The following is a 22,068-nucleotide window of genomic DNA, read 5'->3' as shown; positions in this document are numbered from 1 at the left end:
CCAGTTAGGAGAGGGAAATGCTTTGCCATTTAGGTCACAAGTCCTTTTTCTAAGCGAAGGCTGAATCCAGGAACAGTACACGAATGGAAGGTGGCAATACCGAAACCGTGTTGGCTTCTGTGCTGGTTCTGGCTGAGAAGGGGTTAATTCTCTTCACTGCGGTGCCTGTGGTGGTCGGGGACCTTTCCGGCTTCCCGCGCAGTGCCGCGTCGGCGGGAGGCTGGGCGGGGCGGGGCCACGCCCGGGGCAGCTGACCCCGACTGGCCAATGGCATGTTCATTCCATACCACGTGACACCATGACCAGTATATTAAGGGAGGGGGGGCAGCTGGGGCTCGGGGAGGCGCGGCGTCGGGTCGGCGGGCGGCGAGCGGCCGCGTCGCCTGTGGTTTGTTTCGGTGGTTTGGCCCCCCACCCCCCAGGTTTCGTGCCTCTCGTTGTTTTCCTTTCCATTGCTTTGTTGTTGTTGTTGGTTTTATTTCAATTATTAACCTGTTCTTATCTCAACCCACGAGCGTTACCCTTCTGATTCTCTCCCCCATCCCACCGGTGGGGGAGTGAGCGAGCGACTGCGTGGGGCTGAGCTGCCGGCTAAACCACGACAGCAAGTGTAGAAAGATCTGGTTAAAATATTGTAAAAAATGATCAGCGAACATTCCTGCAATTCTTCTGTTTGGATTTACAAGGGGCCTGCTCAGACTCAAAGGATGATCATATCTCGTGAGGATGTTGGCAAACAGAAGGCTTAATGAAATGTATCCAGCACGCCTGGGGCTGCTGTGGCGCCCTGTGCTCTCACGGAAGAGGATTTTTGTGCGCTTCTCAACGCAGTTACAGAGACGTGGAGAAAACCATTTTCCTTCCAAATGTTTTTATTCCATACACGATAGAACACTACCTCTCTACTCCCCGGCCATTCTCTTACTTCATCCCTTCTCACTGACAAACTTGGTGTTTCCTAAACATTTCTGAATTCCAAAGAGGTTGGTTGTGCTCTTTCCCCACTCACTCCCTTTTGCTCAAATCTTTGGCTTTTGGTGGGAGAAGAGACAAACGCCTTCCCTGTAGAATTGATATGATCGAAAAAGGGAACATAAGTCAGACTTTTTTTTTCCTTTTTTTTTTTTTTTTGTCTGCGAAGGCATTCAGCATGCAACAAGGAATTGGATTTTAGGTGTTTCTGTATTGTTTATGACGATACAGATTTGTCCCACTGTTCTAACGCTGGGGTTTGGGTGGATATCAAATGAACAAGTCTCAGGGAAATTTAAAAAAGCAATTCTGTCTCCTCAGGACCACCTTGTCGCAGCACACGGTGACCTACAGGGTCACCGCTTGCTAAAACAAATATGCTAACGCTGTGGTTGTGTGGCCTTGAGAAACCTGCATCTTTTTAAGAAATTGAAAGCCACTAGATGCTGGCTTCTAGACCTTTCAGAAACATTCTCCTAGATTACAACACGGATAGGTGTTCTTTCTCGCAGAAGGTGCCTGGATTACTACTTGCAGATCACCGATATTTTGCACACGCCCGTGAGTCAGTATGGACAGAAAGTAGTTTGTGTTCTCACATGGCTCAGCATAACAGGGCTTCTTTTCTGTGGCTTAACCGTCTTAATCACCTGGGTCCAGCAGACAGAGATTTTCATTCGGGGCGTTTATCTCTGCGCCTCAAAGAAACCTGTAGCTTTGATGACGCAGATACTTCTCTTCTTGCACCTTAGGGAAGGCTGCTTCTTTACGGATGAATGTAAAGTACAGCTCCTGAGAAATACAGGTACGTGATTTTATTATAGTGAGAGAAAAGAAACGTGATCATTCCGTTCTATACACGTTTCCGTTTTAACTGACCCCACGTGAAAGAACCTGTAGGAAGCTGCCTTATTTTCCTCTATAAAGACGCTGTTCTGAACTTGGGTATTACCCCAAAAGCCCAAATACAATCAGGGGCGAGAAACGAGAACCTCACAACACAAGGTTTTTTCGCGGTAAAATTAGCTGAGCAAAATGCTATTTCTGACGGGCACTGCTGCGTTCTGGTAAAAAGCTGTTTATAAGCAGCGAGGTGCAGTTGCTTTTATTCGCTTTGCTCGCCGCATCATTTAAATTTTATCTCAGGTAAGTTGCCCAGTGTCTGACGTACGCTACAGCTGTACTGCGGTTCTCGCTGTGCTACAGCCCCCGGCAGCTGAACAGCCCCTCCAGCGCAGCAGCGCCAAGGCCTGCGCTGCGGTTGCCTGCGCCCGCGTCGGTCTTAAGGATTCAGATACTACCCAGCAGTAACAGAATGTCGGCCCCAAGCGCGTGGCCTCTTTCACGGCCACGCTTCCTAAGCAAGTGACGGTTCAGTGAGGATGATTCAAGTGAAACTGTGTAGCCTTTCCTTAAGAATGACCTAAAGCATCCTGTTCATTTCAAATCCAGTTCATTTAAACCCATCAGCGTATACACACTTAACCAGATTTGCGGCAAGAACAGCTGAGAAGGAGGGATTTTTGTGAGATTTTGTTTTTTAACTTGGACAGGCCCTTCTTTCAGTGCTGGCAGGATGCGCTTTCCCGGACTTCTTGGGGAAGTCGCTCAGCGCTGGCGAGGCTGCGCCTGGAGCGCAGCGTCCAGTGCTGTGATCCCCGTGTCCAGGACACGGACGTACTGGAGACGGTCCAAGGGTGGGCCATGGCGATGACGAAGGGTCTGGAGCGTGAGGCTGAAAGAGCGGGGACTGTCCAGCCTGTTGAAGGCTCAGGGGGATCTCATCAACGTGCATGAACAGGAACTCCTGGTATGGAAGCAGAGGGAGCCACGCACTCTGCAGTGGTGCCCACCGACAGGCCAAGAGGCAATGGGCACAAATGAAAACACACCAAATCCCACCCAAACACAAGAAAACATACTTTCTGGTTTGTTTTGGGTTTTTTATTCTTTACTCTGAGGGTGGGTCAAACACTGGCACAGGCTGCCCAGAGAGGTTGTGGAGTCTCCATCCTTGGAGACAGTCAAAACCCAACTGGACACGGGCCTGGGACGTGGGCTCTGGGTGGCCCTGCTTGAGCAGGGGGCATGCACTGGGTGACCTCCAGAGGTCCCTTCCCAACTGAACCCTCTGTGAGATTATGTACAGCTACGCACCAAAACGCCCCTGCTTCACTACAGACCCCGTCACCCACCCTCCGAATATAGTGCTGGACGGTACAAATCCTGTCACCAGGTGTGACGTCTACATGGCTCAGAGAGTGCTTCATGGCTGTAAACCGCCGTCTTATTTACCTGCGGGAAGATTAATACTGTGACATGCTGGACAAGTATTTGCTGTATTGAAAAAGACACCAAAGCTCCCCAGCATGCCCCCAACCCCTTCCCCAGACCCAAAATCCAGGCCCAGAAAAGAGCATTGTTTTCCATTGCTCGGTGCCAGCCAGCGTTACGCACATTTGTTCATCCAGAGTCTCAGAAAGGCATTCCCGCCCGGCACGGATGGCGTCTGCCAGAGCCCAGCGTCGGTAACTAACGTTACCCCGAAAGGCGGGTTCGTCCGCCTGGCGTGCAGAACGCCAAACTCCACACAGAGCGGAGTCGTTTTATTTGATCAATTTTTGTGCAAAGATGGGTGCTAGGTGGTAACCCACAAAGCTGCACCCCACCCCGAGGAACTGCAAGGCATTTGTACAGTTAAATGTGTCAGTCACAGCTAACATTCACACGCCTCAACTAAGAATTGGTTCATCGCTTTCTCGCCTCGATGTAAAGGTACAGCTCGCTTTTAATTCACCGCGCGTGCTCAGGGAGTAAGGGGCTTGCTTACTAGAGGGAGGGGGCGGTTGCCGGCCTATGGGCCTGGTTTTTACTGCTGTATCGAGGGGAGCTCCCGTACAGGGCACTTTGCTTTAGTTCTTGTCAGCATCCCAATCAGTTGTTCTCCTTGACCATACACTTTATCGCCCCGTTCTCGGCGGCTTCTGCGCCGGGACGTTTGCTTCCATCAGTGTCTCAGCTCTCCTCAGGGCTAGAGTCGTAGAAGAAGGGCTTCCCTGTCTCTCAGTTCCCGACTCCGGCCGCCAAAGTCTGTGTGCCGGGCTCACGGAGTTCGCTCTTAGGGCTTACGGAACATTCCCCACATTCCGTCTTCTTCAGGATACCGCTACCGGCGCAGTCGAAGTACGAGCGTTACTTAGGAAGGAAAGGGCTCATTTCCGAGGGCAGCGCCGCCGCCCCCCTTCCCTGGGCTGAGCCCCTCCCCGGAGCCGCGGCGCCCGCGGCGGCGCGCCCGCTTCCGGGCGGGGTCCTTCCGCGCAGCGGGCCGCCGAGTCCCGCCCGCCGGGTCCCGCCCGAGCGCGCCGGCGCGGGTCAGGCGAACGCCACGGGCAGCCCTAGCGGGGCCCTGCCGGGCGCTCCGCCCTTCCGGCGCGGGCGGCGGCCGAGGTCGGTGCTGCGCGCGGCGCGGCGCGGCGCGGCGGGGAGGGGCCCGGCCCGGCCCGGCCGGGGCGGCGGCGCCGGAGCCCTGGGGCGGCGCGGGGGCTCCGGCTCGGCCGCTCCGCGCCCTGCGCTGCGCTGCGGTGGGCCCGGGTCGGGCAGTGCGGCCGAGCCCGCCTGGGTCGGGCCGGGCGCCGGGGGACCCCTGGTCAGCGGCGAGCTGGGGTTCGCCTCGGGCTCATCGGGGGTTTTCCTTCGCTCCGTTTCCTCGGGAGGGCTCGGGCAGGCCGGGAAGGAGGGCGGGAACGTGCCCGCGGTCCGGGCAGGCGGAGGAAGATCCGTCTCCGAGCAGGCACGTGCTGCTGCGGCGTTGCCCGAAATGCTCCCGGGCTGGAAACCCTCCGAGCTGGCCCTGACCCACCCGGCTGGCATCTGCTCGAGGGCAGGAAGGCTCTGCAGAGGGACCTGGACAGGCTGGATCGACGGGCCGAGGCCGACTGGACGAGGTTTAACAAGGGCAAGTGCCGGGTCCTGCCCTTGGGTCACACCAGCCCCAGGCAAGGCTCCAGGCTTGGGGCAGAGCGGCTGGAACGTGCCCGGCGGAGAAGGCCCTGGGGGTGCTGGAGCGTGTCCAGAGAAGGGCAACGGAGCTGGGGAAGGGTCTGGAGAGCGAGCGTGCTGGGGAGCGGCTGAGGGAGCTGGGGGGGCTTAGCCTGGAGAAGAGGAGGCTGGGGAAGAGAGACCTTATCGCTCTGTGCAACTGCCCAAAAGGAGGCTGTAGTGAGGGGGGGTCGCCCTCTTTCCCAGGTTACAAGCGATAAGACGAGAGGAAATGGCCTCAAGTTGTGCCAGGGGAGGTTTCGATTGGATAATAGGAGAAACGTCTTTACCGCAAGAGCGGTCAGGCACTGGAAGAGGCTGCCCAGGGAGGTGGGGGAGTCGCCATCCCTGGGGTATTTAAAAGACCTGTAGATGCGGTGCTTGGGGACGTGGTTTAAGTGGTGGCCTTGGCAGTGCTCGGTTAACGGTTGGACTTGATGATCTTAAAGCTCCTTTTGAACCTGAACTTCTGTTTTATTGGTGCTTTTTAAAGGTCATGCCGTGAAAGGGCGCACTAAGAAAACCTGATGCCCTGAGCACGTTACTTCTGGAGAAACGCTTGGCCTCTGCAGCTCTGTGTGGGACACTGAAAGGCAGTTGTGTGAGTATGAGCTGATTTCAGCACAGCTGTGCTTTTGTTAGGTGTGACAACCCTTATTCCCATGTTGAGTGTTAGGGTGTGGGTGCGAGCTCCCCAGCTGCTCCTCTCTTGCCCTGGCGTCCCCCGTGACGTACAAAGGTTAGTTCCCCATGGTCCGTGATGGGTCTTGGCATGTATTATCTGAGCATAAACCTGAAGACGGTCAGTTTAGCTCTAGAGAATTACTCTGAGACCTGGGAACAAACTACTTGTTGCTTCTCTGTTCTGCAAGGAGGCTGCAGCTGTATTTCCACGTGTCTCCCTTGAAGGCCACTGTCCTGAGTCTGGGCGCAGCGCTGCCCTGTTCTTCTTTGGGTTGATGAACACGGCAACTAGCAGCGTCAGGCGGAGGCAGAGGTTACCAGACGTAGCCCCCAGTAATTGCATTGCAGTTCCGGGAGGCAGAAAGCGTCAATAACTGCTTATGTCTGGAGGGGGGAAAAGCTGGCAGTCGTGTTTAGTGCCCGCAAGGCAGCTGGAGGCACTGTTGCTTACGATTGTTGTTGCCGTGCGGAAAAGACGTGGCTTAAAGTGCTGCATCGAGAAAGTAATGCTTACGGGTGGCAGAGGTAAACAATAGAAGAAGGGGAGATAGATATAGACGCGTATGAGAATTGCCTTCCTGGTGCAGCTGCTGGTGGTGGCAGCTTTGGCCCTTGCCGGTAAGTTTCGTGAAATGTTAGAGCTGTTACTTTTGAGACTCGTGGGGATTTGAGCGTTTGTCTGGGCACTAAGGTAATAGCCGCTGATCTAGAGTGAATTGGTGCCTTACTACTTGCACACGTTTACCTTGGCATTGAGCTTGGTACTTTTAGAGCAGAAAATAGAGGGGAGGAGGGAAGTGTAGTAGCGTAGGTGTGCGCGTGCGTGTGTACAGGCGTGTGCACTGCAGGTCGTGTCCGTGCGTGGTTCGCACATCCCGAGTGGTTGATGGGTTGGGAAGCATGTGACGCCCTGCAGGCTTTGTAAGGGTTAACTAAGGCATTTTCCTTGCTCTGGTTTGATGCTGCGCTTACCTGATGAAGGACTAAAATAATGCCCCGCTTAGGGACGCAGTCTGTTGGAGTCTTTGAGGGCAAGCAGTGTTTCCTGGGGCAGACAGCAGTGGATCTCGTGGGATGGCTGCACCGAACGGAGATGGACGAAGTTCTGGCATTCCTCAAACCCTGACAGCGCGAATGTGGTGGAATAAGTGCCGGCGCAGGTCCTGATCCTCGTCTTCTGTCGACCCTCAGCACGTCCAGGTAAAGGTAACAGGGTGGTTGTTGAGACAGCGCCTTTGAGTCAGTGATTGTGATGATTGCGGGCTTAGGAACCAGGTGCTGTTGGATACCAACGGCAAAAACTATTGCGGTGAGTTACCGAGGAAAAAAAACATAATGCAACGGGCAAAGGTTTACGGTTCCTCTTCTCAAGAAGTTGTCAGATTTGGGAACGTCGTGCTTTTTCAGTTGCTTGACTGGTGATGTTGTCTGTATTCTTCACGAATTTTGCAGAGTCTTCTCTAAACATGTCCTAGCTGCAGGCTTTACTGGAATTTGTAGGTAGTCACGTTTGGAGTTTACGAATGCTTCTTGGTGTATGTTGAGGTGAAAGATGCGTATGGCCAGAGGATGAGTAAAGGTTTGGATTTTGTAGGTACTGGTACGGACAGAAATAATATTAGTGAGTATTAAAGTAACTGTGTAATGACGACATGACCTATACGTTCACGTAATACCTATAGTTTTTGTGTGTAGTGTGTTTACACTTTAGTACTACACAAAAGAAAGGTTGTAGTCGGGTCTTATGTTGTTCCTCACGTCTGCTTTTTTTTTTTGCCTCTGTATCACTCACAAATTATACCAGTCTGAGCACTGTATTTATTTGGTGCGTACTTTCCCGCTGAGAAGCAGCACTTAGTCTCAATCTTATTGTTCACCACAGCTATCTCCAGGGTAGCTGAAATTTCTCAGCATCTGTTCTGTCTGTTATATTTCTTCTCGAGCAAACTGCGGTGAAAAACAGTACCCGAAAGGCTCCAGTGCTTCCAGACAAGTGCTTGGTTGCTCGCGTAATGTGTTTCTAGTCGCATCTCAAGTAATGCCTTAACGGTGTTCTCTTATTTATTTGTAGCGTCCCGTTTTCGGAAGAAAGTGTGTTGGATTTCAAACCCTTGGGCAGGACAGGAGGAGGCGGCCTTCTCGGGTCAGTGATGAGTGTTGGCATGTATTATCTGATCTAAAGGTGATGTCTGTCACCACTTTAGCTCTAGAATTACTCTGAGACCTGGGAAACTCCAGTTTCCTTAGACTGTGACCGTGGCGCTTTTTCAACCTGGAGTCAAATGCCTGTCACGTTCTAAGGCAGCGTAAGGAGAAGGGGGCGCAATCTGAGCTTCCTTCCGTTTACGCGCTAGGGAGGTATAGTTGTTAGTTTAATACTTGGATGTTACTAGGAGGTGCTCTCACGTTAACTGATCGCAGCTCTGGGTACTCAAAGCTGAACAGTGTTGGCAAATGCTGACGTAGAGGTTTGGTGGTAAATGTAACCCGCCTGTCTTAATGAGCATGCATATTCTTAATTCACAAACACGGTTTAGTCCCACCTACGCATCCAGAATGTTTGAAGGGTCATGTCACATCTTCCTTTGATCACAGTCAACAGTCACGTGTTCAGACTTGTTTTTTGAGGGGGCAAAAAAAAGGTAGATAATATATTTGTGTGTTGGGCTTGTAGGTTCGATTTTGCATTTTTGTAAGACTTGAATTTTAGCTGGCGACTGTAAGATTCCAGCTGACTGTAGGGACGGAAAGTTAAAGTTGTTAGCGTTTTTCAGGGTTGGCCCGAGAATATTCCTTCATTTCAGAAGCTGCTTCTTCTATTATGCTCTTTATAATAAATTCTCAGCTACTGTTTTTACAGGTGACATGAGCTAGGAGTAAAAACATAAAGCCAGCTGGGGCCCAAGACCAGCGCTGTTGTGTTCATATGACATTGTGTCCCTGGAGCGTACTGGCTCACGTCAGTGCTACCTCAGAAATCTTTGTATTCGCTACTCAGACCTCGATTTTTCCTCACTGTGCAGTTTGCGTCTAATCGTAGAATGCCCTGAGCTGGAAGAGACCCACAAGGACCGTCAAGTCCAGCTCCCGTCCCGGCACAGGACAAGCCCAAATTCACACCGTGCCTCTGAGGGCGTTGTCCAAGTGCTGCTTGAATATCGCCAGGCTGGTGCCGTGACGGCCTCCCTGGGGACCCTGTTCCAGGGCTCCACCACCCTCTGGGGGAAGAACCAGTTCTTCTCCTTAACTATACACTTTATTGCCCAGTTCTCTGCGGCTTCTGAGGTGGGATGTTTGCTTTGATCAGTCTCTCAGCTCTCCTCAAGGAAATAGTGGTAAAACAAGTGCTTCTCTATCTCTCAGTTCCCGACTCTGGCCATCAAATTCTGTTTTGCCGAGCTCACGTAGTTCGTTCTTGTGGCTCAGCGGAGAATTCCAAAAGGAGCATTTTCTTCAGGATATCACTGCATTGATGTTAAGGAGTTTTGTTCCTGATTTCGGTGACACGGCGGCAGCCGGGCAGATGGCAGGCCCGGGTTGCGGGTCGAGCAACAAGCCTTGGGCCAGCTCTTCGGGGCTCCCAGGCTTCGGAGCTCCTCCCTTACTGTCCCGGTAGTGGGGCCGGAGGGGCGGAGGGAACAATTTGGCCTAGCACCTTCCCGGCACCCAGGCTGTTGCCGAGTTTCTGTCGAACGGGTGTCGAGAGCCTGTGTGACTGGCCTGTCGGAAACCCCGTTCCTCCGCCCGTGCGCGTCCCCGTTCTAGATCTCGCTGCTCTCTGTTGGGGGTCCTTCTGTGTCACATTGGTTACTGTCGACGGGGAAGTTCTGAGCGTTTCGCCCCTCGTTATTCTGTTCTGCCCTTGCCAATTTGAGCTCCCTGACCCGTGTTCCCTTCTGACGGACCACCGCCTCTGGGCTTCCCAGAAAGGCTGTCTGGTTCCGCAGCCCTTGGGGTGCTGCCGTCATGGGCTCCACCATCTAACGCTAAGGCCAGGCTCTTCGCTCCCACAGGCGCTGCATTTTGCAAGCCTTTGTTATTCCGTCCTGCAGTTGCTGTCATGGACATGGCGTCCTGGGGTATAGCGCCTTCTCCATCAAGGACGTCCCAGGCGGCCATGTTCTCTGTTGACTCGGAAAGCCTGTCTGGAGCATTCCAGGGACAGGCACCGCTCCCACGGGAGCCCCCTTCCAGAGCTGGATGAGGGAAGCCCGTCCCTACCCAGAGGATCACGGCCAAAGGCCGCCCTGACCCGTGAGTGCGAGAGCTGCCCAGCCTGCCGCAAGCCCCTCAGGCACCCTTTGCTGCCAGGGCCCTCCTGCCATCAACGGCACTGGCAGCTCTGCTGCCTGGACGGCCCGCTGCGCTGGCGGGTCCATGGGCCCAGGCAAGCCTGGGGCTGCCCAGGGGGAAGCGGGCGCCTTGTGCTCCCCTGCTAAAGCGGCTGGCATGGCTGTGTAGCTGGAGCCCCGCACTGCCCCAGCACGGCTTGGCCCTGCACCGGCGTGGGGCTCCCAGCGGGCAGTGAGGAGGGACTTGGCGGGGCCGTGCTCCGTACAGCCTGTGACCCCGTGCTGCCAGGCTGGGAGCCTGGTAGGGGCCGTGCTGCCCAGAGCCCTGAGCGCAGCCTGTGCCCCCCTGCTCCTGGGCCCTCCAGGCCACTGCAAGACAAGGAAGGAGCACGCTCACGCTGCCATTTCAAATGAGGGATGTCCCAGGCAGAACCAGCAGGGGCAAGGAAACAAACAGTCCTTGTTAACCAGATGTACCGCTGGGCGCCTGACAGCACATTCTGGTCTACTGGCCCTTTTTCTTCTTGGCCCACAAAAGGGTTCCGAGAGGAGAACCGCTGCTGGAAGCGGCTGTCTCGTGGGGCAAGAGCAAAGCCCCCTTTCCAGCACCCTTCCTGGTTTCCCGGGGGTGCCCAGGAGAGATGGAACCCTGCCCGGCAGGCCAGGCCAGGCCAGGCAGCCGCCTGGCACGGGAGCGTGGCAGGGTTCAGCGCGCCCGCAGGCACGGGCTCCCAGCGCCTGGGACGGCAGCAGCCGCTCTGCCCCTCCCGGCTCAGCCCTGGGGAGCCCCAGTGTGACGTCAGAGCCGCCACTGTGAGCTCAGAGCTGGCCACCCGCACAGCCCTGTGGCGCGTGGGGCAGGAGCCCACAGATGCGTGTGGCTGTTGCCCGGGCAGGTGCGCTCCTGCTGAGAGGCGGCGCGTGGCTGCTGCTGGAGCTGGTTTTGCCTGGGCAGGCCACGCTTGCTGGGGCTGAGGGGGAAGAGCTGAGCGGGGAGCCTGCCTTGGCCCAGAGATGGCGAGGAGAAAGGCCCCCCAGGGAAGACACCAAGGGGCCTCCAAAGGCTCCGTTCGGATTAATGCCAGACAAGAGCTGGCAGGGGAGGCAGCGGGGCCGAGCTGCTGCCAGGCCAGCGGGTACGAAGTGGGCTGCTCCTGCCTGGGGCGTCAGGTTGGGGGGTAGCAAGGACATGGCCTAACACGGTCACTGGGGTGTGGAGCAGCACGGGGACCCCGACAGAGGTTTTCTGAAGAGGAGCCCGTGGTTTGCAAAGCCCCCCTCCTGCGGGGATGGGTCTTGGCTGAAAGGCTGGCTCTCCCTCCTGGCCAAAATCCAGTGTGCAGCAGGGGCCTTTGGGGAGGGGGTAGCCTCATGCTGCAGGGTCCAGAGCCCAGCCCTGCTGCGCAGGGGGATTTTGCTGCGCAAGCAGATGTTGCTGCGCAGGGAGGCCAAGCCCCTGGGACCTGGCACTGCCCCCCTGCTTGGGATACTGAGGCGGGGTCCTGCCTGGCTGAGGTGGGGCAGCTGTGTGGGGAGGAGAGGGGTCGGGAGAACGCCAGTGACCAGGGAGGAGGGGGGTGGCCCACGATGGGGGGCAGCAGCCTGTGCCCTCTCCCCAAACAGCCACCGAGAGGTTTCTGCGAAGGGGCAGTTGGTGCCAGGGAGCAGGGAGTGACGGGCTCAGAATAGGGCTGTCCTGCCGGGTGGGCGTCCCGAGGAGGGGGACTGCTGCAGCCAGCTTGCTTCCTCTTCTCCCACTGCAGGCCTGTGAAGCAAAGGATGGGGAAAGGAGAGGGACGAGGGCCTGGAAGTAGCCCGGCTGTGCTGCCCTCTCTCGCTGCTGCTGGGACAGCCCGTCCTCTGTCGAGGGCCTCTGCTCAGGCTGCTCCTGCCCGCCTCGGCTCCCGTGGCGTGGGGATGGTGGGCAACCGGCATTTGTCTTTTTCCTCCCACAGGAACCCGTGCGTGGAGGTGGAGCTGGTGACGGTCCCTTCCACCTCGGCTCCCTGCTCTGCCACGCAAGGGCCTGCCAAGTGTCGCAGCAAGGCCACAGGGATTGCAAGTAAGCTCAGCACTGCTGCTTGCTGTGAAGTCCCCTGGGATGAACTTGGAGAGCTGCGCTGTGCCAGAGCTCTGGCCAAATGTCACGAGGGGCAGGAGAAGTGCAGGCTGCCCCAGGGAGGGAGGGAGTGCGTAGGACTGGGTGCCCGCCTTCCCGCAGGGAGCTCAAACACGTGTGGCTGGGCATCCTAGAGAAGAGACCTCAAGAGACAGGCCTAACTTTTCTCTGGCTTTTTTGCCCAGGGGCGGTCCTCAGCCTGGCTTGGCATCTGGCAGGTGCCCTTGTCTCCCTGTGGAGACACCTGCTGAGCACACGCGTCTTTGCCAGGTACGTACTACCTGTTTCTGCCGTGGTGGGGGGCGGGGGGAGAAGGGGGATGTCCCTTCCCCCAAGCAAGGGGGAGAGCAGAGGGTGTTCCCCAGCCAGCAGCCCGGGGCTCCCGCTCGGGCGCCAAAGCTCATGCGGTGCCCGTGCTCGGGGAGAGCCAAGAGCAAAGCCCCTCGGCAGCCCCACTCCCACGCATTTGCCGGAGCCCCAGAACCCTCCCGGAGATGTAGTAGGACAAACCGCCGTGTAGCCAGAAGCTCAGGAGCACAGCCAAGCCTCCGCAGGGCAAGGGTCTTCCCCAGCTCTGGCAAGAGACCACACAGGTCTGGAAGGAAAGCCAGACAAGGCCCCTGCGCTTCCCAGCTGCGCGGAGAAACACCCCTAAGAGCAATGTGTGTGCCTGCAAGTGAGAACCGGCCTGCTCTCTCAGCCAAAGAGAGAGAGCAAGGTCCACACCAGAAGGACTACTGAAAAGCAGTCCTCATCTGCTCAACCTCTCTACTTCCCTGCACGATTTTCATTCCCTTTCGGAAGGTGCTCCTGGAGCCCTTCGTTTGGGGAAGATCTGCCGGCAGCGTTGAACGGCGTGGACAGAAATCGTGTTTGTGCTGGGCGCCAATCTGTCAGCTCTCTGTCAGTAGCAGGCTTGCAAAGCAATGGCTTTAGGGCCTGAAGAGGGAAATCCACGGGTGAGGGGGTTTGCCCAAGACTTGCAGCACTGACAGCCACAGGACTCCCTCTTTTCCAGGCAAAAGATGGGCCCGCAGAGCAAGAGGTTCTTGAAAGTCGTCTTCCTGTGGCTCCCAGTGGCTCTGGGTGAGTTTTCATGAGCAAACACAGCCTGGCTGTGCTGGATGCCAGCTTTCCTTTTGGGCCAGTATGTGTGAAACGCCCGTGGTGCGGGTGCGTCCTGAGGAGGTCCTTGACTGGCACTGGCGTTTGGACTACCGGTAAGACTGGTAGCCTCCCAGCCGTGCTGCTGCTCTGGCCACTGGGCCAAATGGCTTGCTTAGTCTGCAAGTCTGCGAGAGAAGGGCGTAGCTCTTTCCAAGCCTGAGCTGGGGATTCCCAGACGGGAGGGGCCGTGCAGGGGGACCCATGGAGAGGTACCTCTCCTAGCCCATGCAGCCCAGCCTCGGTGCTCACCGAAGCAGTGAGGGGAAATGGGGAGTAGCTCTGGGGCACCGAGCACACCTGAAGGCCACGGCTACGCAGTCCCCTCAAGCCTGGGCTGATGGCTCCCGGTCAGAGGCGCGTCCTCTCTCTGCACCCCACGTTCCCCACCTCCTCGGCTCACCTGCTGCCCAGCCCCAGGGCACCAGGCAGGAGGCAACGCAGCTGCAGGGATGGCTAGCAACTCCGCTAAAATAGCTGTCTCTCGGTGATGTGAATTGCAGCTGGTGCTTACTGCGCGACCTCGCTGCCGGTGTGGACAACGCAGGCAAAGGGACTGATAGAGGTCAGTGACTCGTTGCTGGCAGTGGCTGGAGGAATCAGAGGCTGCGCTGCTGCCACGCAGGCTGACCCAAAGAAGCGGCAGCTTGTGCCTTCCTAGGGAAGCCTCTCCTGGGAAGCCCCGGCAACTCTGGTAGCGAATGCCATAATGGACCATTTTTCCCTCCCAGGAGCTGACACGCGTGTCGTCGGCAAACCTGAAGATGCTGTGGTAAGAGAGGTTTCCTGAGCTGGAACTGGTTCTGTGCAGAAGCGTCAGCCGACCTCGTGCTACCTGCGCTCACTTTCCTAACAGCCAGGGCTCCCGTACTTCCCTCCTGCCTTTGCCTTTTGCTCAGCCTGGTGCGGAAGGGAAGCACTGGCAAAGCAGGGGAAGCACACGTGTCTCTCTCTCCTCTTGCTGAGCTCAGACGCTCCCCAGAGGCGATGGGCCGCTCTCTGACCGGATCGGCTTTCCTGTCGTGCAGGAACTTGCCCGTTTTGGTGGCGGAGGAAACCCAAAAGACACGCTCTCTGCTGGAGGAGGTGGCTCAGCTGAGGGCACAGATCCGCAGTTTGAAGGTGATCCTGCATTTTGGGGAGGGAGGCTTGGCTGGGCAGAACCCCTGAGAACATTTTCTTCAGGATTCTTGGTGGGGTCAGACTGCTGACTGCAGCAACCCAGCCTTTGCCCCAGGGGCTTGCTGGGTGAGCTTCTGCACTGCACAGGCCCCTCTCCAGCCCCAGTGTAACAAGGCCGCTTCAGGCAGCAGAGGACTCCTGAGAGCCTTTCCTAGGCGCGCCGGTGCCTCTGGCTCCTCTGAGCGGGCTCCTGAGGCAGTGGTGGGACCCAGGCACACGTACAGCGCCAGCCATGGCTTACAGGGCCTGAGCCTCTCTCCCAGCTGACATGGAGAGCACAGAGGGTGTGGACGGTGGTGTGGGGACCCACATCAGCACACCTTAGGGTCATGGCCATGGCCATGGCCACAGATAATCTTCCTAGTCCTCACGGCTCACGCCAGCAGCAGAGAGTCTTGCAGCTCTGTGGACAAGGCTTGCCTTGCCTTGCCTTCCTGACACTGACCCTTTGCCTCTGCGGGCGCTAGGAGCCACGCTGCACTGCCTGCTGACGTGGTCCTTTTCTGTGTTGATTTCTGGCGTTCCCAGGAAGCTCAGGAAGTGAACCAGGCAGCGTCCAAGAAGGCTTTGGGTGCCTACATCGAGATGTCTGACTGGGCCCTGGAAAGCTCTGGTATGGACACAAGCCGCCCAGTCCTTGCCCTGCGCTTGCCCTTAGCACTCCCCAAAGCAGCCCGTGCTCCAGGCGCTGCGCTCCAAAATGGGGCAGCTTAAATCCTTCACGGGGTCCAAGAGCAAGGCTGTGGCAGAGTGGGTCGCTCAGACTCCCTCCCACTCAAGCCCTCGGCCTCCACACAGGTGCCCCTGGCGCTGCCCCCGCACGTCTTCCTGTGCTGATGGAGGGGCTCTGCTCCTCTGCGCTGCATTTGCAAAGGGAATGGCTGGGCTGTCCTTTGCTGCTCATGCTCCAAGCCCTCAGCTTTGGTCTGCTGTCATGCTCGTGGGCGCCTGCAGGCTCCCAGAGCCCTCCCACCTTCTCCTCGTGGTGCTGTGAGAGAAGCACTCACCAGGGATGGGGCTGTCGTCATTGCTCTGTGCAGCTGGGCACCCCCCCGCCCCCAGTGTGGTGACGAGGACAGGACTGACAGACGTGGAGCTGGACGGCGGCGTCACAAATACTGCCTGAGCACCAGCTCCCTCCTAGTCTGCGCCTCTAGCAGTCATCTGCTCTCCCTTCCTTACAGGTGCCACCATTGACACGCAGAGAACTTCCGAGACCTACGACTGCCAAGAGAATTGGGGCTGCAGGGTTTTATGGTTCTTCCGCGCTGCCAAGCCTCCTGAGACTATTTTGCAGGTATCGTAGCAGAAATCTTCAGGGAAGGTGTCCTTCCTTCCCAAGAAGTTGGGGACTGACCTCAGGGGCTCTCCCCTCAGGCCAGTGGTACTGGTCAAGCCCACCGTGCTGCTCAGGTTCTGGAAACCAAAGCTCTCACACAGGGCTGGGCTTGCTAGAGATCCGTGGTTCCCCTGGGGAGGTGAACAGAGGTGAACTGCTGCATCTTGCCCGCAGTCCTCTGCCACAGCTGGGTGAAAGCCTTCCTCCCTGGCGACCCTGGTTCCACACTCACCCCTAACGGTGCCTTTTTGCGGGCGGGAGGCGGGAGGTGGCGGGTGCCCTGCAGAGCCGCTGGGCAGGGACGTGTTTCTGCGAGGGCCTGACTAGGATGCTTTCGTAACCGCTCTTCTCCTCTGCTCCCTAATACCGAGACCCCCTTTGTCAGGCAGGGCAGGGGGCCTCCTGCTTCTGTGCACTTCCTCACAGGCGCCTCATTTTCAAGCTGAAATAGGCCCCACAGACACGCCGGCGCCTATGCTTCGAGCTACACGGGCAGTGGTGTTGGCCCCAGTGCTCTCTCACACTTCATTGCTGTCGCGTTCTGGTTGCAGGCGGATGTTTCCCCAGGAAACTGCTGGCCTTTCCAAGGGCATCAGGGCCAGGTGGTCATCAGGTTGCCAGCACGAGTCCATCTGACTGCCATAACTGTGCAGCACATCTCCAAAGACGTGTCTCCATCTGGGACCGTCCTCAGCGCCCCCAGAGACGTCGCTGTCTTTGTAAGTCTCTGCTGGGCGCTTCTGGCGGGCATCTGGCCCTGGGGCAAAGCCAGGACAGGGCCCTGCTTGCTTTTGTGCATCTTCTGGGGTTTGTGTCCTGATCTCTCGCGAGCACTGCAGTGCCCTCGCGGGACGCTTCAGGGGCTCGAGAGGTTTCATCCCTCTTGAGGTTTGTTCTGGCCAAGCACCTCTGGGTTCTTGACCAAATCTCAAAGTGGAGACTGAGCTCCGCCATAGCCGGTGCTAGGCTGCTGCTCGAGCCCCAGGAGAGGGTGGGTGGATAACAGGGCTGAGCCAGCGCGTACCTTGCCTCTCTGTCGGGATGACTCTGAGCGGCTCTCCTTGTGCTTTGCCCCTGAGGGAGTGGATGCGGACGGAGAAGAGGAAACTCTCCTTGGGACGTTCACGTACGACGTGGCAAAAGAGTCTATTCAGACCTTCCCTCTGAAGGTACGCTCCACGCACGGGGACGAGATGCCAGGGAGCACGGCAGGTTTCCCTGCAAGTCCATGGAGGAAGGGCGCGTGCTTTCTCCCTGGGCAGAGGGGCCCGGGCCACCGTCACGAGAGAGAGACCTGCGGGCTTGGGAGGGCTGAGTAGCACGCGGTGGTGGTAGCAAGAGGGTAGCAAGGGCAGGGTCAGGCCCGTAGGAGCACGAGTCCCGAGAGATCCCTGGCTGCGCCCGGTGCCTTCAGCAGAGGCAGCTGCACACGCGCCCACTCCACGCAAGCAGCGTCTTTGTGCCGTGGAGAAACAGGGCGGCCTGGTGGCGAGAGGCGTCGGGCAGCAGCGTCGCTCCATGCTGCGGCCTGCTGGCAGGCTGGACAGTGTCCTCTCCTCCCACCACAGCACGGCCCTTCTCCCGCGGCGCTCTCACGCCTGCCAGGGGGAGAGCAGGCACAGCAGGCAGCGGCAGCTCGGCGGGGTTGCACACCAGGTGCCCCACGCGCAGGGGCGCCTCCCCGGCCTCACTGTCAGCACAGAGCAAGGGGCAGCGGGACGGGGCAGAGGGAAGGGAGACCGAGCCCCAGCCGGGCCGGCGTGCAAAGACGGGGTGATGGCACTGCCGCTCTTAACACCCCCGTTTCCTTTTCCCACTCTTCTTCACAGAACGCGCCGCTTCCCAGAGCCTTTCCGTCTGTCAAACTTCTTGTGGAGAGCAACTGGGGAAACCCAGCGTACACCTGCATTTATCGAGTGCAGGTTCATGGGAAGATGGCGCAACCAGAGAGCCCCAGGTGAAACCAGAGAGGAAAAAAAGTCCAACATGAGAAAGAAGAAGAAGGGGAGGAAGAACAAATAAATCTAAAAGATGTGGCAATTGAGATGGCTGTAGAACTGTAGAAGATTTGTCTCCAAAGCGGGGTGCTCAAGACGTTCCACACTGCGGGAGGGGAATTCGGGAGCGTGTGGAAAATGTTAGAGCTTGTATGCAATTTTTTTCTTAAAAACGAGGAAGATGGGAAGCATTGCCAAGACTGAACCTAGAGAGGGGAGGCCCAGCCTGTCAGCGCTCCTCCCGCCGCCCCCGGAGGCTCCGCAAGCGGCCCCAGCCCAGGGCAGGCCGAAGGGCCCGGCTTCAGTTCACAAGAGGGAGGCTGGCCCCGCCCGCCGGCCCGCGCGGGCTCTGCAGGAGCTCCCCCAGGCGCCCGCCCACCCTCTTCCCGGCTTCTCAGCCAATGGCGCCCGCCAGGCGGGGACAGGCAGGGCCCCCCGCCAACCACCGCAGCGCCCCTTCTCTGGCCCCGCCCCGCTGCGGCCGCGTGCCAGCGGACGAGCACGTTGCTACGGGCGCGCCCGGAGCGCCAGCCAGGGCCGCGGGTTCGAGTCCCGCCGCTGGCTTCGAGGCCCGGCGAGGTCAAGGAATGAGGCGCTTGCTGGCGTGAATGCCTCACGTACCAGCCACAGGGCTGCCCGCGCAGGAGGGGAAAGGTGGTTTAATGGGAAATTGTAGTGCTAATTGGGTTTGAAGTACGGGTGCTTGTCATAGCTCTTTTGGTCAGTTATTAAGAGAAGAAGAATTTTGCCAAGGATGTTTTCTTGTTGGGGGGGTCCGAGTCCCCTGCCCGGTTTGGAAAGGGCTTCGAGTCCCCGAAGTTGACCAAGCGGGTTAGAGTCCCACTGAATGGGGTTTGAGTCCCCAGTTTGGCCACTTGTCTTGACTGGTCTCTGAATTTTGGCGTGGTTGTCAGAATATGGATTTATTTTTGCATGTTTGGATCAGATAGTTGTTTTGGAAGTCACATTTAATATGGGTGGGGAATCGTCTAAAGGCACCGTCTTAAAGAGGTCACCTCTAGGGCGTTGACTGAAGCATTGGAAGGGGGCTGGGGGTGGGTTCGATCCCCTCACAAGGAAGCAGTTAACTGAATATTGTAATCATTGGTCGCCGATCTATACTTTGAAATATAATACTATAATACTACTATATTAAAATAATATGTATTATAACGTCACTGTTTGGAATGAGAAAATGATGGTTTGGTGATTAAAAGATCGGATTCAATCTAAAAGTGAGGGTTTGCGACCTAAAAATGAGGCTTTGAGCTTTAAAGAACGGGTTTAGGCCCTGAACATGAGGATTTGCAACATATAAATGAGGGTTAGACAGTAAAAAAGACAGGCTTGAACCCTAACAGTGAGGGTTTGGGACCTCTAAAGGAGGCTTTGTGCCTTAACAGAGGAGTTTGGACCCTGAAAGTGAAGGTTTGGAACATAAAAATGAGGCTTTGAGAGTTAAAAGAGGATTTTGGATGCTGAAAGTGAGGGTGTGGTGGTTTAGCCGGAAACTCAGCCCCACGCAGTCGCTCGCTCACTCTGCCACCGGTAGATGGGGGAGAGAATCAGAAGGGTGACGCTCGTGGGTTGGGATAAGAACAGTTTAGTAATTTAAAATTAAAAAATCAGCAACAACAAAAATGCAATGGAAAGGAAAACGACGAGAGGCGCGAAACCCGGGGGGGAGGGGTGTCACGTGGTAAGGAATGAACATGCCATTGGCCAGTCGGGGTCAGGTGCCCCGGGCGTGGCCCCGCCCCACCCAGCCTCCCGCCATGCGGCAGAGCGCGGGAAGCTGGAAAGGTCCCCGACCGCCACAGGCACCGCAGTGAAGAGAATTAACCCCTTCTCAGCCAGAACCATCCCAGGCCTCCAGGTCCTTTTCAGCAAAGCTGCTTCTGCGGCACAGTCACCCCCAGCCTGTCCTGTGCCATGGGTCTTCAGGCTCAGCTGGCGCCCGTGTCTCCGTGGTGGGCCTGGCTCCTCCTCGCCTCTTTCCAGGGGCTGCGCTTCCCATGTACCCGCAGCTTTGCAGGAGCAAAAGGAGCCTTCCTCCTGTGCCAGAAGTCACCAGTTTCCATCCCCTCCCTCCGGGGCTGGGGGGCTTGCCGTGGGTCCAGTGCTCCTCTGGGAGTGGTCTCCAGCTGCACCTCCTGTCCTGCGCCACAGGGGAAGGGGTCTCCCCTCCACAGGGTCTCTGCAGAGACCCTCCTGTCGCTGTCCCGTTTGTCCTCCTTGGTGGTGCGTGTAGGGGCACGTGGAAGGAGAGAGTGCCTGTTCCTTTAAGGGCATCTGCCCAGATGCAGAAGCAGGTAATAGGGAAAGTAAGAAGTCATCAGGAAGAAGGTGCGGAGCCACTGCCCTGAGCACAAGTGGTGAGGGAGGCAGTAAGGAGGCCACACCTCAGCAGTGGCACTGACTGATGGGCTGTCAAGGGGCTGCAGGCAAAGCCAGACTTGGCAACTGGTCAGGTTTAGTCAGGATGCAGACTGGAGGGTCTGGGATGTAGGAGGGGGTGGGTGGGACTGTGCAAACTGGTGGAGGAGTGGCGGGGGAAGGGAGCCCTTGGCCTGGCCTGGCAAAGGCCTTGGGTCCTTTGCAAGCACAAGCTCCAGGAGGTACCGACAGTCACCTCGTGGCCATTGTGTTAACCACTCCTGGCGATCCCATTAACCTTCCTAAGAATAAGGAAATAAACCCTAATAATAATACGAGTCATAGTAATAATAATAATAGTAGTGTAACAGATCCTCTCTTAACGCTCGCTCCGTGTAACTCACTCTCTTGGGGGCTGTGGGGAGGGGAGTGCGTGCATTTGTTTTGCAAGGATTAAGTGTCAGCTGCTGCCAAGAGCAGTGTGCGTGGATTTGGGGGCCGCAACGGGAATGAGAGCAGGGGTGTGGGCACCGTGGGCTCTGTGGTGTCAGGTCCTGGAGCCAGTGGGGGTCCCAGTGCTGCTACTGGACCCAGGGGGGGCCCGGGCCTCTAGCCAGTGGGGCGGGAACGGTGTGTGTCCTCAAAACCAGCTACAGGGGGGACCAGCGTGTGGGAGTTTTTCCTGTGCCCCTTGAGGCAAATTCAACGGACCTTTGTGCTTAAACACAGGAATGCGTTGGGGCAGAGTCCTACTGCCACAAGCCCTTCTGGAGGGATTCGGCACCTGCGGGGCAGGAGCCCGTTCCTTCCCCACGCTGGGGCCAGTGCCTGTCCTGTGAGCGCTGGCCGTGGGTCCATCCCCAGCCCAGCTCTGCTGGCAAGGGCGCCGCCATCGCAGGACCCTCGCGATTCCATCCTGCGGCTTGTCTCTCTGTGCGGGCCCCTGCTCCCTGCCAGTGATACCAGATGGGACATCGGGGATGTGCAGGACATCTGGGCATCACTGATACCAGATGGAACACCTGGTCCCTGTCTAATCAAAATAACCAAAACTATAGTTACAAGTATGATAGGTAGGAGATACATTTACAAGCAAGATAAGGTTAGGAAGACATTTTTAGACAGCAGGAGGAGTATGGACATGATTTAAGTACTGTGTCCTTGGACAATATATCCTGGGTACGATGTAACACTGCACCTTGGTGGGATACGTTCCTTACTAATTGACGTGATTTAGCGTTACGGAAAAATAAATCCTGATTAGTAGATTTTTGTAAAATAAGCACATGGAATAACCTTGAAAACAAGCCAAAAGGGTACTGAGCACGCCTGAAGATTGAGTTCAACTAGCGAACACGGTGAGGAAGACTATCGGTGACCACCAAAGGAATTTGGAAGACCGCCACTGATCTTGACTGCGCATGCGCCAAGGCCATTTGCATATATCAATGAGTAGCATGAATATGATACGTTCCCCAAAATCTAATGACTATGCAAACTTTTTGAGTATATAATCTCTGCAATACAAGAACCCGGCATGCACATTAGGTGGAGCGATCCCCTGTGTACCCAGTACTGCAATAAACGCCCACTTTCTAGAACTCTAAAGAACGAGCCTTAAAGAGTTTCTTTCACCAACTTTTACGGTATCACCAGCTTAAACCCTTGCTGCCCTCCCTGCCAAATCACTCCTTGGTCACCAGGTGCCTTTGCTGGGCAGTGGCAATTTGGGTTTCCCCTTCACAGGGTGAGTGAGGGGTTCTGCGCTGCGCTGGCGACTGGAGCTGCCCTTGCTGAGGGGACGAGGGTCTGCATCCCCCCCCCAGATGGGCTCTGCATGGGATGTGCGTGGGTTTTCACCAGAAGACTTCAGGCTGGACCAGGCAGGAGCAGGGGGAACTCGCA

General features: G+C 56.9%; 1 protein-coding gene, 1 long non-coding RNA gene and 2 other non-coding genes across 7 annotated transcripts; all 4 read left to right on the top strand.

Moving 5' to 3' along the window:
* The first annotated feature begins 4,346 nt into the window (after positions 1-4,346).
* LOC135316954 (SUN domain-containing protein 5-like) lies at positions 4,347-17,834 on the top strand. Its single transcript, XM_064472332.1, has 12 exons — positions 4,347-4,419; positions 11,942-12,048; positions 12,291-12,375; positions 13,124-13,191; positions 13,773-13,834; positions 14,001-14,041; positions 14,298-14,391; positions 14,980-15,064; positions 15,636-15,748; positions 16,342-16,509; positions 16,870-16,959; positions 17,620-17,834. Exons 4-12 carry the CDS (start codon positions 13,131-13,133, stop codon positions 17,749-17,751), a joined length of 846 nt encoding a protein of 281 aa, XP_064328402.1. The 5' UTR covers positions 4,347-4,419; positions 11,942-12,048; positions 12,291-12,375; positions 13,124-13,130; the 3' UTR covers positions 17,752-17,834.
* Positions 4,426-9,737, top strand: LOC135316955 (uncharacterized). Of its 4 annotated transcripts, none has more exons than XR_010376139.1 (5): positions 4,426-5,027; positions 5,504-5,611; positions 6,699-6,894; positions 7,766-7,837; positions 8,555-9,737. It is a non-coding gene; the product is annotated as an uncharacterized LOC135316955 (long non-coding RNA). The 4 variants fall into 4 exon arrangements; XR_010376138.1 differs by having other exon boundaries at positions 7,766-8,052; XR_010376140.1 differs by lacking the exon at positions 7,766-7,837 and having other exon boundaries at positions 4,428-5,027; positions 8,555-9,736.
* Positions 5,763-5,847, top strand: LOC135316985 (small nucleolar RNA SNORD45). Its single transcript, XR_010376149.1, has one exon. It is a non-coding gene; the product is annotated as a small nucleolar RNA SNORD45 (small nucleolar RNA).
* LOC135316989 (small nucleolar RNA SNORD45) lies at positions 7,837-7,921 on the top strand. Its single transcript, XR_010376153.1, has one exon. It is a non-coding gene; the product is annotated as a small nucleolar RNA SNORD45 (small nucleolar RNA).
* Positions 17,835-22,068: the final 4,234 nt, after the last annotated feature.

This window comes from Phalacrocorax carbo, chromosome 23, assembly GCF_963921805.1.
Source record: "Phalacrocorax carbo chromosome 23, bPhaCar2.1, whole genome shotgun sequence".
NCBI classification, from domain to species: Eukaryota; Metazoa; Chordata; class Aves; order Suliformes; family Phalacrocoracidae; genus Phalacrocorax; species Phalacrocorax carbo.
This window is presented reverse-complemented; position numbering and strand designations above follow the sequence as displayed.

Bases quoted from the DNA above. Each gene is read 5' to 3' on its own strand.
- LOC135316954 (XM_064472332.1), top strand. From the start codon at position 13,131: ATGGGCCCGCAGAGCAAGAGGTTCTTGAAAGTCGTCTTCCTGTGGCTC. The intron at 13,835-14,000 runs GTCAGTGACTCG...TTTCCCTCCCAG, and splicing joins AGGCAAAGGGACTGATAGAG to GAGCTGACACGCGTGTCGTC. The intron at 16,960-17,619 runs GTACGCTCCACG...TCTTCTTCACAG, and splicing joins TTCAGACCTTCCCTCTGAAG to AACGCGCCGCTTCCCAGAGC.